This window comes from Megascapheus bottae, chromosome 17 (assembly GCF_031878675.1).
Source record: "Megascapheus bottae isolate mThoBot1 chromosome 17, mThoBot2.hap1, whole genome shotgun sequence".
Classification (NCBI taxonomy): Eukaryota; Metazoa; Chordata; class Mammalia; order Rodentia; family Geomyidae; genus Megascapheus; species Megascapheus bottae.
This window is the reverse complement of record NC_143525.1, coordinates 736,999-749,206: the sequence shown is the minus strand read 5'-3', so window position 1 is coordinate 749,206 and position 12,208 is coordinate 736,999. Positions and strand designations below refer to the sequence as shown.

Below are 12,208 nucleotides of genomic sequence, written 5' to 3'. Positions count from 1 at the left end.
CCAGGCTGGCTTTGAACCGTGATCCTCAGATCTCAGCCTCCTAAGTAGCTAGGATTACAGGTGTGAGCTACCATGCCTGACTTTGTTTTTGTTTTTCTATGAGGAAGGATTTTGGGGTGGGGTAGGAGCTTGAGACAGAGGCTCGTTATGAAGCCTAGTCTGGTCTCAAACCAGCATATAGTACCTTACTTGGCTTGTTGGGTTTTTTTTGGTCGGTCAGTCATGGGGCTTGAACTCTGTGCCTGGGTGCTGTCCCTGAACTCTTCAGCTCAAGGTTACCACCCTACCCTTGAGCCCTTCATTGGAGATAAGAGTCCCAGGTCCTTTTGTGCCCGGGCTGGCTTTTAACCTTGATCTTCAGATCTCAGCCTCCTGAGTAGCTAGGGTTACTGGCATGAGCTACCACACCTGGCTGGCATGTTTTTAATTATCAGGAAGCAGTGTTCTTGCATCTGCACACACTGCCATTGTCCAACTAAATTCCCAGACCTGTCCTTTATGCCCTTACTGAGTCAGTCACCAAGGTTCCCTACCAAATCTCCTTAGTACCTCTTAAGTCTTCCTTGTTCTACTTGTACTCAGTCCCACCCGTAGAGCCAACACTGTCATGTTCCCTTCAGTTTCTTCCTTCTCAGCTAGCAGAGGAACCTTCCAAACACTAAATCTACTTCTATTACTGTTCTGTTTAAAAGATCAGTAATTCCTTAGACTAGTATTTGAGGCCCCAGTGGCTTAGCCTTTATAACCACATCTGATTGTTCTCAATCTTTATAGAATTGTACATTACTGCATTATCACCATAAACCCTTGTTTGCTTCCTTGCTGTGCTTTTCCTTCTATCTGATATGCCTGTCACATTGACCCTCATCCAACTAATACCTGTTTTTCCCTTGGTCTTAGCTGATGGAAAAACCTTTCTTGACCAGTACTATGGACAGACAGCATCTTGTGCCTCTAAGCTCCCTAAATTTGCCTACCAAAGCACTTATAACACTGTATGGTCATACTTTGCTTTCTTGAAGGAATTCCCAGATATATACTTGGTTTGTTTAGCTACAAATACTAGCTACTAGCACCTAGTAGAGTATGCCTGGATGTTTCTTTGTTTTTTTCTGCTACTTGAATCATATCCTCAGCCTTTTCTGTTTTAGTTGTTTTTTTGAGCAGTCTTATTTTTTTGCAGCCGAGGGGGAGACAAGGCAGGAGGCACCAGATTGCCCGGGCTATAATCTGCCTATCTATGATTCCTGGGTACCTGGGATGACACTTGACGCTACCAAACCTTCTGTTTCGTTGAGATAAGGTCTTGTTAGCTTTTTGTCTGGCTTTGAAGTATGATCCTTCAATTCTTATCATCCCAGTATCTGGGATTGCAAGTGTAAGCCACAGCATTCAGTGTGCCTAGAAAACTTTAGTACCTCTTAAATGAATAAATCAATTATGTAGTGACTACATAAGAAACTATTGTTTAATCGTGTTCATTTCCCCTTACAGATGCATATGTTTATTGCTCGCTACTGTGACCTGCTAAACGTGGACATCTCTTGTGATGGGTGTGATGAGATTGCCCCCTGGCACCGCTACCGTTGTCTGCAGTGCAGTGACATGGACCTCTGCAAAACTTGCTTCCTAGGTAAGTTTCATAGCCTTGAGTATGCCAAAAGTAATAATTTTCTTTATTTTATGTGATCATTTAAAGATTCTCATTGTACTAAATACTGCATAGTGGTTTTCTCTGATTCATTAACAAATATAAGCCTATCTCCCCAACGCAACAGTAAGCTCCACTGCCCTTATCTGACATCCCTCCATCTTCCATGGTGCACTGGATAAACACTGAGGATCAATAAATGTCTAGTTCAAGTAGTTTTTGCTTTTGAGTCATGTAGTACTTACCAATTGCAAAATGTATGCAGTGAGATAAACTTGAAAAATTCTTTAGGACACTTGATTTCTATTATTACTGAAGCAAAGCACAGTGGTGAACACTGGGACTTCATGTCTGTATGGCCTCATAGTAAAAGATACAGCTCCTGCCCTGGAGCACATATAGTGTAGTACAAGAGTGATGTGCTGAGTTATAAGTGAATAGCATAGACTTTTTCTAGAAAAACTTGGTAGTGTAAGCAACACTTCTGTACTATTACTGTCATGGAAGAAATAGGATAAGAACTGGTCTTTGAAGAAAGTTACAATCGGGTGATGTGAACCTAACACTAAAGAGAACAAGTCCAGTGACAGAGGTAAGCACCTACAAGGAAATTAGGTAGACACAATTGAATGTCTGTCCAACTCAGTGATGGATTTTAAGACAGGCAGAGCTCAGGTTGCAGGACCATCCAGGTTGCTGGATTCAGTCATGTGAAATCTGCAGATAATGGGGGAGATGTTAACAAGCTCTCAAGGAAGAAAGCATATCTGACTTTAGAAGTTAGTCTCTGTAGTCACAAAGGCATGATAGCCAGGACAAGGTACATTGTAGTGGAAACAGAGGTGATGAAATATGAGGTATTAAGCAAGATCCATATCAGAGCTTGGAGATACCCTGTAGTTAAGAGTAAAGGGGAGGCAAGAGCAGCCTGTCTTATGTCTTTAATTCCCTCTTACTCTCTGATCACATTGTCCTCTAATTACTCCTCAGAACTTGGTAGCAGATACACCAACTTGTCAAAAGAGGGTCATGGGAGAAATCTCACAAATCTACATGTGGGCTGTGTCTGCCAAACAGCAATCATGCTGGGAATTGGTAGCTGATTTGATCTGATTATTGCAGTGTGCTGTTGTCCAGCAGCCCTGTGCTGAGAATATAGTTTTTAAATAATTTTATTGTTGTTATTATTAAGGTGTTATACAGAGGGATAATCATTTCATGACAATATCATTTATGCACTCAGCTATCAGGGCAGAGCTAACTGGTCTCCAGAAGATGTTTGTGGATTCTGCCCTCCTGAATACTAGATGGGGAGCAACTGTGGTGCTGGGATTTTGTGGGGGAGGTTCCCCTTCTTCAAGCACTCTGTTCCATCTACTTCACACTGCTCTTTTTTGTCAAGGTGGAGTGAAGCCCGAGGGCCATGGAGATGATCATGAAATGGTCAACATGGAGTTTACCTGCGACCACTGCCAGGGTTTGATCATAGGCCGAAGAATGAATTGTAATGTGTGTGATGACTTTGATCTTTGCTATGGATGCTATGCAGCAAAGAAATATTCCTATGGGTATGTCTCAGATGACTTGTACATACCTCAAATCTTCTTGATGTATATCTTCATTTAATAAGAAGTCTGCTGTCTGGGCATCAGTGGCTCATAGCTATAATCCTAGCTATTCAGGAGGCTGAGATCTGAGGATGGCAGTTTAAAGCCAGCCTGTGCAGGAAAGACTGTCCCTGAGCGCTTCAGCTCAAGGCTAACCCTCTGAGCTAGAGCACCACTTCTGGTTTTCTAGTGGTTAATTGGAGATAAGAGTCTCACGGTCTTTCGTGCCCAGGCTGGCTTTGAACCACTACTGTACACAGATCTCAACCTCCTGAGTAGCTAGGATTATAGGTATGAGCCACCTGTATCCAGCATGCTATTCAGCAATTAGATTTTGTTACATATTCTTCGATTCTTTGTTTGTTAGGTCTTTTTTTTTTCTGCCACAAAGTGTTGATTTTTATTTTTGGCCAGTCCTGGGGCTTGAACTCGGTTAGGACTTGGTAACTGCCCTTGAGCTTTCTCAAGGCTAGAGCTCTACCACTTGAGCCACAGCACCATTTCTGACCTTTTCTGTGTATATGGTACACAGAGTGCTTGCAGGCTAGGCAAGCACTCTACCACTAGGCCATACTCTCGGCCCTTATATATATATATTTTTTTTAAGAGAAAGTCTCATTGTGCTCCCAGTCCAATCTTGAACTCATGGTCCTCCCACTTAAGCTTTCCAAGTACATCATCTTCTCACCTTAGTCTTCCAGGCTGGGGTTACAGGTTTGTGCTGCCATACGCACTTGTTAAAGTGTTTTAAACATTTAATACATTAATTTGTTTCCTATGTACTTTATTCTCTCATATTACCAAAACACTACTACCATATCTTGCTTAGCCTGATTTCCATAGGCAAACTTCTATGGGGTTGTGAAATCCAGGATGGTATGCCTGTGTCTATTCTTTTTTTTCTGGGCAGCAGGCCCATATCTCCCCTTAAAATTAACTTAGAGATACTTATGTTCAGTAGCAGCAAAGCCTAGGCTCCTGTTAAGAGTCACAAATGCTTAATAATGTCTTGTGTTTGCAGCCATTTGCCAACCCATAGCATCACAGCCCACCCCATGGTGACCATCCGCATCAGTGACCGGCAAAGGCTCATCCAGCCATACATCCATAACTACTCCTGGCTACTCTTTGCTGCCTTGGCGCTCTATAGTGCCCACGTGGCCAGCACAGAAGACATGAATGGGGAGAAACTGGGTCCCCAAGCCCGCAGCAGTGCTGCCATCCTTCGGAGCCAGTGCATGCAGCTCGTCGGGGACTGTCTGATGAAGGCTCATCAGGGCAAAGGTAAGTGACTGTTCCTCCTGCACAGACACCAGGATCAGCCCCACCTGCTAATAGAGACAAAGCCCAGGCATTAGTGAAAGATGATGCTAGGCTCAGAGGCAGCAGAGTCTTGTGGCCCACAAGAGCGTTTCACCTGGCTTGGAATTTGTCTCAAGCTCACTTGAGAGAATTATTGGCATAAAGTGACGTTTAGTTTCTCAGAACATTTACAGGTAAAGTTCTTGAAGTCTGTGGATAGAATATTTAATGGTTGAGGGGCCGGGAGTTTGGCCTAGTGGTAGAGTGCTTGCCTAGCATGCATGAAGACCCGGATTCGATTCCTCAGTACCACATACATAGCAAAAAGCCAGAAGTGGTGCTGAGGCTCAAGTGGTAGAGCTCTAGCCTTGAGAAAGTCCAAGGACAGTGCTCAAGCCCAGGACTGGCCAAAAAAAAAAAAAAAAAGAATATTTAATGGCTAAATATATGTAACTTTGCTTAGGGAAGGCAAATACATATTTTTTTTCTTCTTTTTTCTTTTTTTTCTGTTGTAGAACTGTAGAACTTGAACTCTGGGCCTGGGTGTTGTCCCTGAGCTCTTCAGTTCAAAGCTACCGCCCTATTCCTTGAGCCACACCACCACATCTGGGTTTCTGGTAGTTAAATTGGAGATAAGAGTCTCACAGACTTTGGACTTTAGTACCAAGGCTAGCTTTGAACCGCGATCCTCAGATCCTTAGCCTCCTAAGTAGCTAGAATTACTGTAAGCATGAGCCACCCTGCCGGATTCAGATATATATTCTTAACCTAGAGGCCAAATCTATTTCTGTATGCCAGATGAGAACTATCTATAAAGTAATGTAGGTGTCATTGGTGTTGCACATTTGAAATCCAGAGGCTGAGAGGCAAGAGAATCACATGTTCAGGACCAATCATTTTCTTTTGACCCTGTGTCAAAAGAAGAGAAAAAAATAAATTGAAACCTCTGTAGAACAACATAATATAAAACAATAAAAGAAAAGAAAAATAATTTTAACAAAAACCAGGTGATTTTTGTCAGGGTTTTTAGCACTCTTTGCCTCCTGACCAGCAGGAAGGGCAAAGAGAACACACCCCGCCCCGACTAAGATGAGAAAGGATAGGGCTGGCTGGCCGCCTTCACCCAGCCCTCCCTCTCCAGAGGGAAGACACAGATGCAGGATTGTCTATTAACATAAAAGTAGGTAGGACAGGGGGAGGTAAGTATGGTCAGAGAGGGCGGCGGGGCCAATCCATGGGTTCGAGGTAGCCTTATTTTACATCACAAACCATAGCCAAACCTCCCAACCAGGAGACAGGCAGGTTGGATCTCCAAAACCAGGAAGTGAGCACTGGGCCACGAGGTAGGCCTTTTTTACCCTTGATGTGACGTGCCCCACAATTTTGACTTCACTGAGGGTGCTAGGGAAAGAACAATTTCAATGCTAAACTTCGAGTCATTTTTCTCAGATAATGGACTGTTATTCTTGTTAACATTAAAGAATCACACCTTAGTAAGTAGCAGGTGTATATCAATACATCAGAGTGATTTGTTTTGTGATTTGTCTGATAGTGTGATTTAGAATTATAGTGTATGATGTTACTGTAGAAGTATAATGTTATAGTTTCAAAACAACCTTGTGTGACTTTGTTTGTTTGAGCTTTTTTGCTCCAGGCTAGAGAGCACTCTACTACCTGAGTCATAACTCCATAGATTAATAGGAGATGAGGCTCTTGGCTGGGCCGGCTTTGAATTATGACCCTCAGATCAAAGCCTCCTGAGTAGCTAGGATTATAGACATAAGTCACCAGTTTTCTTGTGTCTGTTTTGTGTTCAAGTATCCTTTTCTATCCGATTTTTATCATCTGCAACATTGACTAAATGGTTGTAGATGATCAGGGATGTTACTACTAAACATTCTTGGATATGGTTATTGTAGCCCTTCACCATCTCTGCATAGTGATTTGTGGTGTTTATTGGAGATTATTTCAATCTATCTCATCCCTTTATAATTTTGCCCTTCCCCTTTCTCTGAATATGAATAGATTTCCTTGTTATACTTTTGTAGTTGTAATTTATTTCAACCATATTCATCCTCTTTCAAAATTATTCACACTCTGCTTTTCTTTTTCCTTCCCCCTTTCCATCCCTCCCTGAGTAGTCTTGTTATTTAGCTTCACGTTTTATGTTTGTCTTTATATATAGTTATGTAACTATATATATATATATATATATATGTATGTATGTATGTATGTACTTGCCCAAGAATATATTTATCTTTTAGGCCTAGCTTCCACATACAAGTGAAAAATGTATACTTGGTTTTTTTTTTTTGAGCTTGCATTATTTTGCTTAATATGATGTCCTCCAGTTGAATCCATTTCCCTGTACATTACATGATTTTCTTTATTTGTTACGGCTATGTAATATTCCATAGTTTGCAAGTGTATATCAATTATATATTACACATATGCTGAATACATATATGTGATATATATGGTACATTCTAGAAATATAAACCTTAGTCATTCTCTTGTTTTCTTTCCTTGTAGGTCTTAAAGCTCTAGCTCTTCTTGGTATACTGCCAGATGGTGACTCTACTCCACAACACCAGTCTCTGCCAATCACAGTGTCAACACCAACATCAAAGGAACAGTTAGAGAAGAAAACTGTCGGACCCATTCAGCCACTGTCAGAGACAGGCTCATTAGTGCAGTGCAATGTAAATAGCATTTCTTGACTATGGAGGAATCAATGGGCTTGGGAAGTCATTCACATGAGGCAGCACAGCAGAGAGATTAAGCACTCACACCCTCCACCAGGCTTCAAGCATTGAGTTAAATGTGTTTCTGTCATCTCTTTGCCTCCACTTTCTCATTACAAAATGGGAATAACAATAACAAAGCCTGTTTTTGTAACGCATTATATACTTCCCATACTTTGAGATAATATATATCAAGTGGTTAGGCCATACCATATTAAGTTCTTTTCCAGTGTTAACTACCAATTACTGGTGGTTTTTATAAGAACTGAATAAGATTATGCCTTTAAAGGAGTTAGTTGTTTTAGGGGCCAAGAGTTTGGCCTAGTGGTAGAGTGCTCGCCTAGCATACACAAAGACCCAGGTTTGATTCCTCAATACCACATATAGAAAAAAGGTAGAAGTGGTCATGTGGCTCAACTGGTAGAGTTCTAACCTTGTGAAAGTCTAAGGACAGTGCTCAGGCCCTGAGCTCAAGGCCAAAAAAAAAAAAAGTTAATTTTAGCCCTTGATGAGCAAGTTATATGTGGATTTATGTTTATAATTCAGCCAACAACTAAGTAATACCAAAAGCTTATGATTAAAAAATTAAACATCAGACTGGGCGCGTTGGCTCACACCTGTAATTCTAGCTACTCAGGAGGCTGAGATCTGAGGACTGCAGTTCAAAGCCAGTTTGGGCACTAAAGTCCATGAGTCGCTTATCTCCATTTAACCACCAGAAAGCCGAAGGTGGCACTGTGGTTCAAGGGGTAGGGTGGTAGTCTTGAGCTGAAATATCCAGGCCCAAAGTTCAAGTTTCAAGACCAAATAAATAAATAATGAAAATTAAACATCATAGTTTGTATATGGGTCCAGATCATGATTTGAAACTAGCTTTAGCAGCAAAGTCCATGGGATTTTTATCACCACTTAACTACCAGGAAAGCTGGAAGTGGAGCTGTGGCTCGAGTGGTAGAGCATGAGAAAAAAAGCTCAGGAGCAGAGCCTCAACCCCAGTTTAAGCCCCAGGACTGAGATAAATGAATGGGGGAAGGGAGAGGGAAAGCCTAAAAAAAGAACATGAGAATATGATTTAAAAAAATTATATATATATATATATATATATATATATGCAGGAGCTAGGAACTGTGGCCTATTAGTAGAGTGCTTGCCTAGCATGCACAAAGCTTGGATTCAATTCCTTCATGCCACATACACTGAAAAAGCCAAAAGTGGTACTGTGGCTTTAACCTTGAGAAAGCTCAAGGACGAATACCCAGGCCCTGAGTTCAAGCATCAGGACTAGCAAGCAAAAAAAAAAAAAATAAGTACACATGTGTGATTTAGGAGTAGTACCTGGTTTTGTGTGGTCAAGTGCATTCTGTGATTAAATTTATCAAGCATTCCATATTATGGCAACTTTTTTTTATGTTGTGGGAGTTGAAGTCTGGGCCTGGGCATTGTCCCCGAGCTCTTCAGCTCAAGGCTACCACCTTACCCCCTGAGCCATAGCACCACTTCCAGTTTTCTGGTCTTTAATTGAAGATAAGAGTCTCCTGGACTTTAGTGCCTGGGCTGGCTTTGAACCATGATCCTCAAATCTTAACTTCCTGAGTAGCTAGGATACAGCATGAGCTACCAGCACCCAGCTAACAAAGGCAACTTCTATAGCAAACTAAAGTGGAAAGATACACAGTCTACAGCCCTGTATTCTAAGGCTTAGAATATCATTTCTATGTGAATAAAAAAAGATCTGCTGGCCAGGAGTTTGGCCTAGTGGTAGAGTGCTTGCCTAGCATGCACAAAGACCCAGGTTTGATTCCTCAGCACCACATACATAGAAAAAGCCAGAAGTGGTGCTGTGGTTCAAGTGGTACAGCTCTAGCCTTGAGGAAGCCCAAGGATAGTGCTCAGGCCCTGAGTTCATGCTCCAGGACTGGCCAAAAAAAAAAATCTGCATCCAAGCTTTAGAGCTGACTTATTAACCTCATAGTAGCAATAAAAATAATATTAGATATATACCTTAATATTATGATTTTAATATTAATATTAATATACACTTTTAATATTAGAGATATACTTTAAAAATGTTGGGGCCAGGAGTTTGGCCTAGTGGTAGAGTGCTTGCCTAGCATGCACGAAGACCCGGGTTTGATTCCTCAGTACCACATACATAGAAAAAAGCCAGAAGTGGTGCTGAGGCTCAGGTGGTAGAGCTCTAGCCTTGAGAAAAACCAAGGACAGTGCTCAGACCCTGAGCTCAAGCTCAGGACTGGCAAAAAAAAAAAAAAGTTTTCTTTTTTTTCAGTAAAAATAAACATTAAAGATGGTCACCATAGTATACTAGAAGAAAATTGATGCTTTTGTCTTTGTTTCCTTAGGGAAGAACTTCCCGCACTCAGCTTCTCAAAGTTAAATTTATTTGGAAGGGGGCCTTAGGCAGGTATTTGAAGGATGTTTGAAGGGACATGATTCTATTATCTTTTTTTTTATTATTTGCCAGTCCTGGGGCTTGAACTCAGGGCCTGAGTACTATCCTTGGGCTTTCTCAAGGCTAGAGCTCTGCCACTTGATCCACAGTACCACTTCTGGCTTTTTCTGTATATGTGGTACCAAGAAATTGAACCCTGCTCTTTGTGCAAGCACTTTACCACTAGGCCAAACTCCCAGCCCCTGATTCTATTATTTTTAGTACAGATTAATCCTACAAAGTGATTGTCATTTTTCTAATGAAACTGGAAATGTTTTTAGTTTATGAGGACCTGGTAAACTTGTGTTACAAATGAAATAAACTTTTATGTGAAAATCCTTTTTTACATTTCCTATCTTATATTTAGGGAAAAAAAGCTGTAGAGAAGGAAAGCAGATCTTTGGATTCCAGACAGAGAAAGAAGGCTAGTCCCTTGTTAGTGAAGGAACCCCCGTGCCAAACCCAAATTTCTGATGTACCTACAGATGCTCATACACCTCCAGGATTACCAGGTAAAGAATCTTTGACCATTACCTAGATCTCTTAAAATGTTCACATGCTCATTTCCAGTCTGTTTTGCACTCAATTTGGAATTGTCTGGAGTCATGTTCTCTTTGATCAGGTGGAGTTTACAACACTTTGAAAGTAATCTTTCTTTCCTTTCCCACCTTATTTATTCCATGTATTTACTGAGTGCCCTTTGTGTACCAAACACCATATACAACCCTGGGTTGACAGGGACTAACACTAACAGACAGGTATATGGTCCCTTTCTACCAAAGGGACTGTCTCTTGAGGTAGGATCAGATTCTGCCCAGAGACTACATGGAAATTAAATGTGACTGGTAATTCTCTGGAACACATTGTATTCATTTAAACCATATAAAGGGACTGGTGTGGGGACTTGAGTGTGCTAGACTGTATAGTGGAAACCTACATTCAGAGCAAAAAGTGCACAATGAGAAAAGGCCTCAGAATAACACAGAGGAGACATCCTCTTGGCAATGGAGCAGAACAGGAGAAGATTAAATACTGCTTCTTTGTAGGCTCTACTGCTAAGGCCGAGCTGCCTGGGACTTCCAGCTTCTCAGCCTGGCAAAGGATAGAAATGGACCATCAAGGTGGGGTTTTTGGAGGACAGAGGAGCAGTTTGGAAGCTGAAGGATGTACTACAGGCTGTTGAGACTGGACCAGCAAGCCTCACCCTGTGGTAGCCCAGAGAGACAGCATTAGTGCTCTGTGATGGAGGCTGGAATAAGCACCTGGCATTGAGCCCTGTGGGTTAAGCACTCAGAATATGCTGATACTCTACATCAGTTTTCAGTCTTCAAAGTCTACGAGAGTTGGATTCCCCTGACAACCAGCATTGTGGTTCACTCTGTCTGTCAAGTACCTCCACGTTCCAGAAGCATTGCTGGGTGCTACAGATACATCACTGAAAGAAGCAAAAACAAATACAAATACACAAGATGTTAAAAGCTAGTGAGCACCTAATTTAAAAATAGGATCAGAGAAATGGGAAGGTTTAGGAGAGACCTGACCTCAAATAGAGCCAACAGGCTTCCTTTAGTAGGGGACCTCATACAAAGATGTGAAAGATGTATTCAGTTTTCTTTTTAATGTGTGACACAAAGTTTTACTATGCAGCTCTACCTGGTCTCAATTTCGTGATCTTCCTGTCTCAGCTTATTGAGTTTATAGACATGTATCACAACTTTAGCAAGCTTTAAATAAAGTCTAGCTTTATTTACCACAGTGGGGCAGTGCAGTGGTTTGTCACTTTATACATGTATAGAATCTGTGAAATCTGAAAACTTGGTGTGTTGTCACGCAGATGCTGAAGTTTCAGAATCATCTCAGAAGCCTATAGAGGAAATGGCAGTTACTCCAAACCCTGAGCAAGTATTTGCTGAATGTTCCCAGAAGAGGATTTTAGGACTACTAGCAGCCATGTTACCTCCAGCAAAGTTGGTAAGAGACCACAGCATTTTTTTGTAAAGGAGATGATGATTTTATGCACAGAAAAAAGAAAAAGTTACCATGCAGTATACCAAAATAAACTAGCTGTTAGTCAGCAGGGACTAGCTGTTAGTCCCTGAGAATAAGATTATAAATTAAAATTATTTTCTTTTATGCATTCTCTGTATTTTGTAAGTAGACAGCATGAATTTCTGTAAATCATTGACTGTACACTCATAATATTCTCATACTAAAACATTTGGCTGGTCATAATGGCACCTGCAAGGGTATCTATCACTTGAGATATTGAGACAGGAGAATCATGAATTTAACACTGACATGGGCTATGTAATAAGACTTTGTCTTGAAAATGAAATAAAACAAAAATCTTGCATGGTACCTCATATCTGCAATCTCAGCTACTTGGGAAATAGACACAGTATTGTAGCCTGAGGCCAACCCCAGGCAAAAGTGTGAGACCCCATCTGAAAAATAA

At 41.2% G+C, this 12,208-nt stretch overlaps 1 protein-coding gene across 1 annotated transcript in view; it reads left to right on the top strand.

The window, feature by feature from the left end:
* Zzef1 (zinc finger ZZ-type and EF-hand domain containing 1) overlaps window positions 1-12,208 on the top strand; it is a 146,356-nt gene that overhangs the window by 103,195 nt on the left and 30,953 nt on the right. The window contains exons 34-39 of the mRNA XM_090349331.1: window positions 1,495-1,633; window positions 3,054-3,219; window positions 4,280-4,542; window positions 7,093-7,262; window positions 10,121-10,265; window positions 11,588-11,724. Coding sequence (XP_090205457.1) covers window positions 1,495-1,633; window positions 3,054-3,219; window positions 4,280-4,542; window positions 7,093-7,262; window positions 10,121-10,265; window positions 11,588-11,724 — 1,020 coding nt within the window. The remainder of the gene's footprint in view (window positions 1-1,494; window positions 1,634-3,053; window positions 3,220-4,279; window positions 4,543-7,092; window positions 7,263-10,120; window positions 10,266-11,587; window positions 11,725-12,208) is intronic.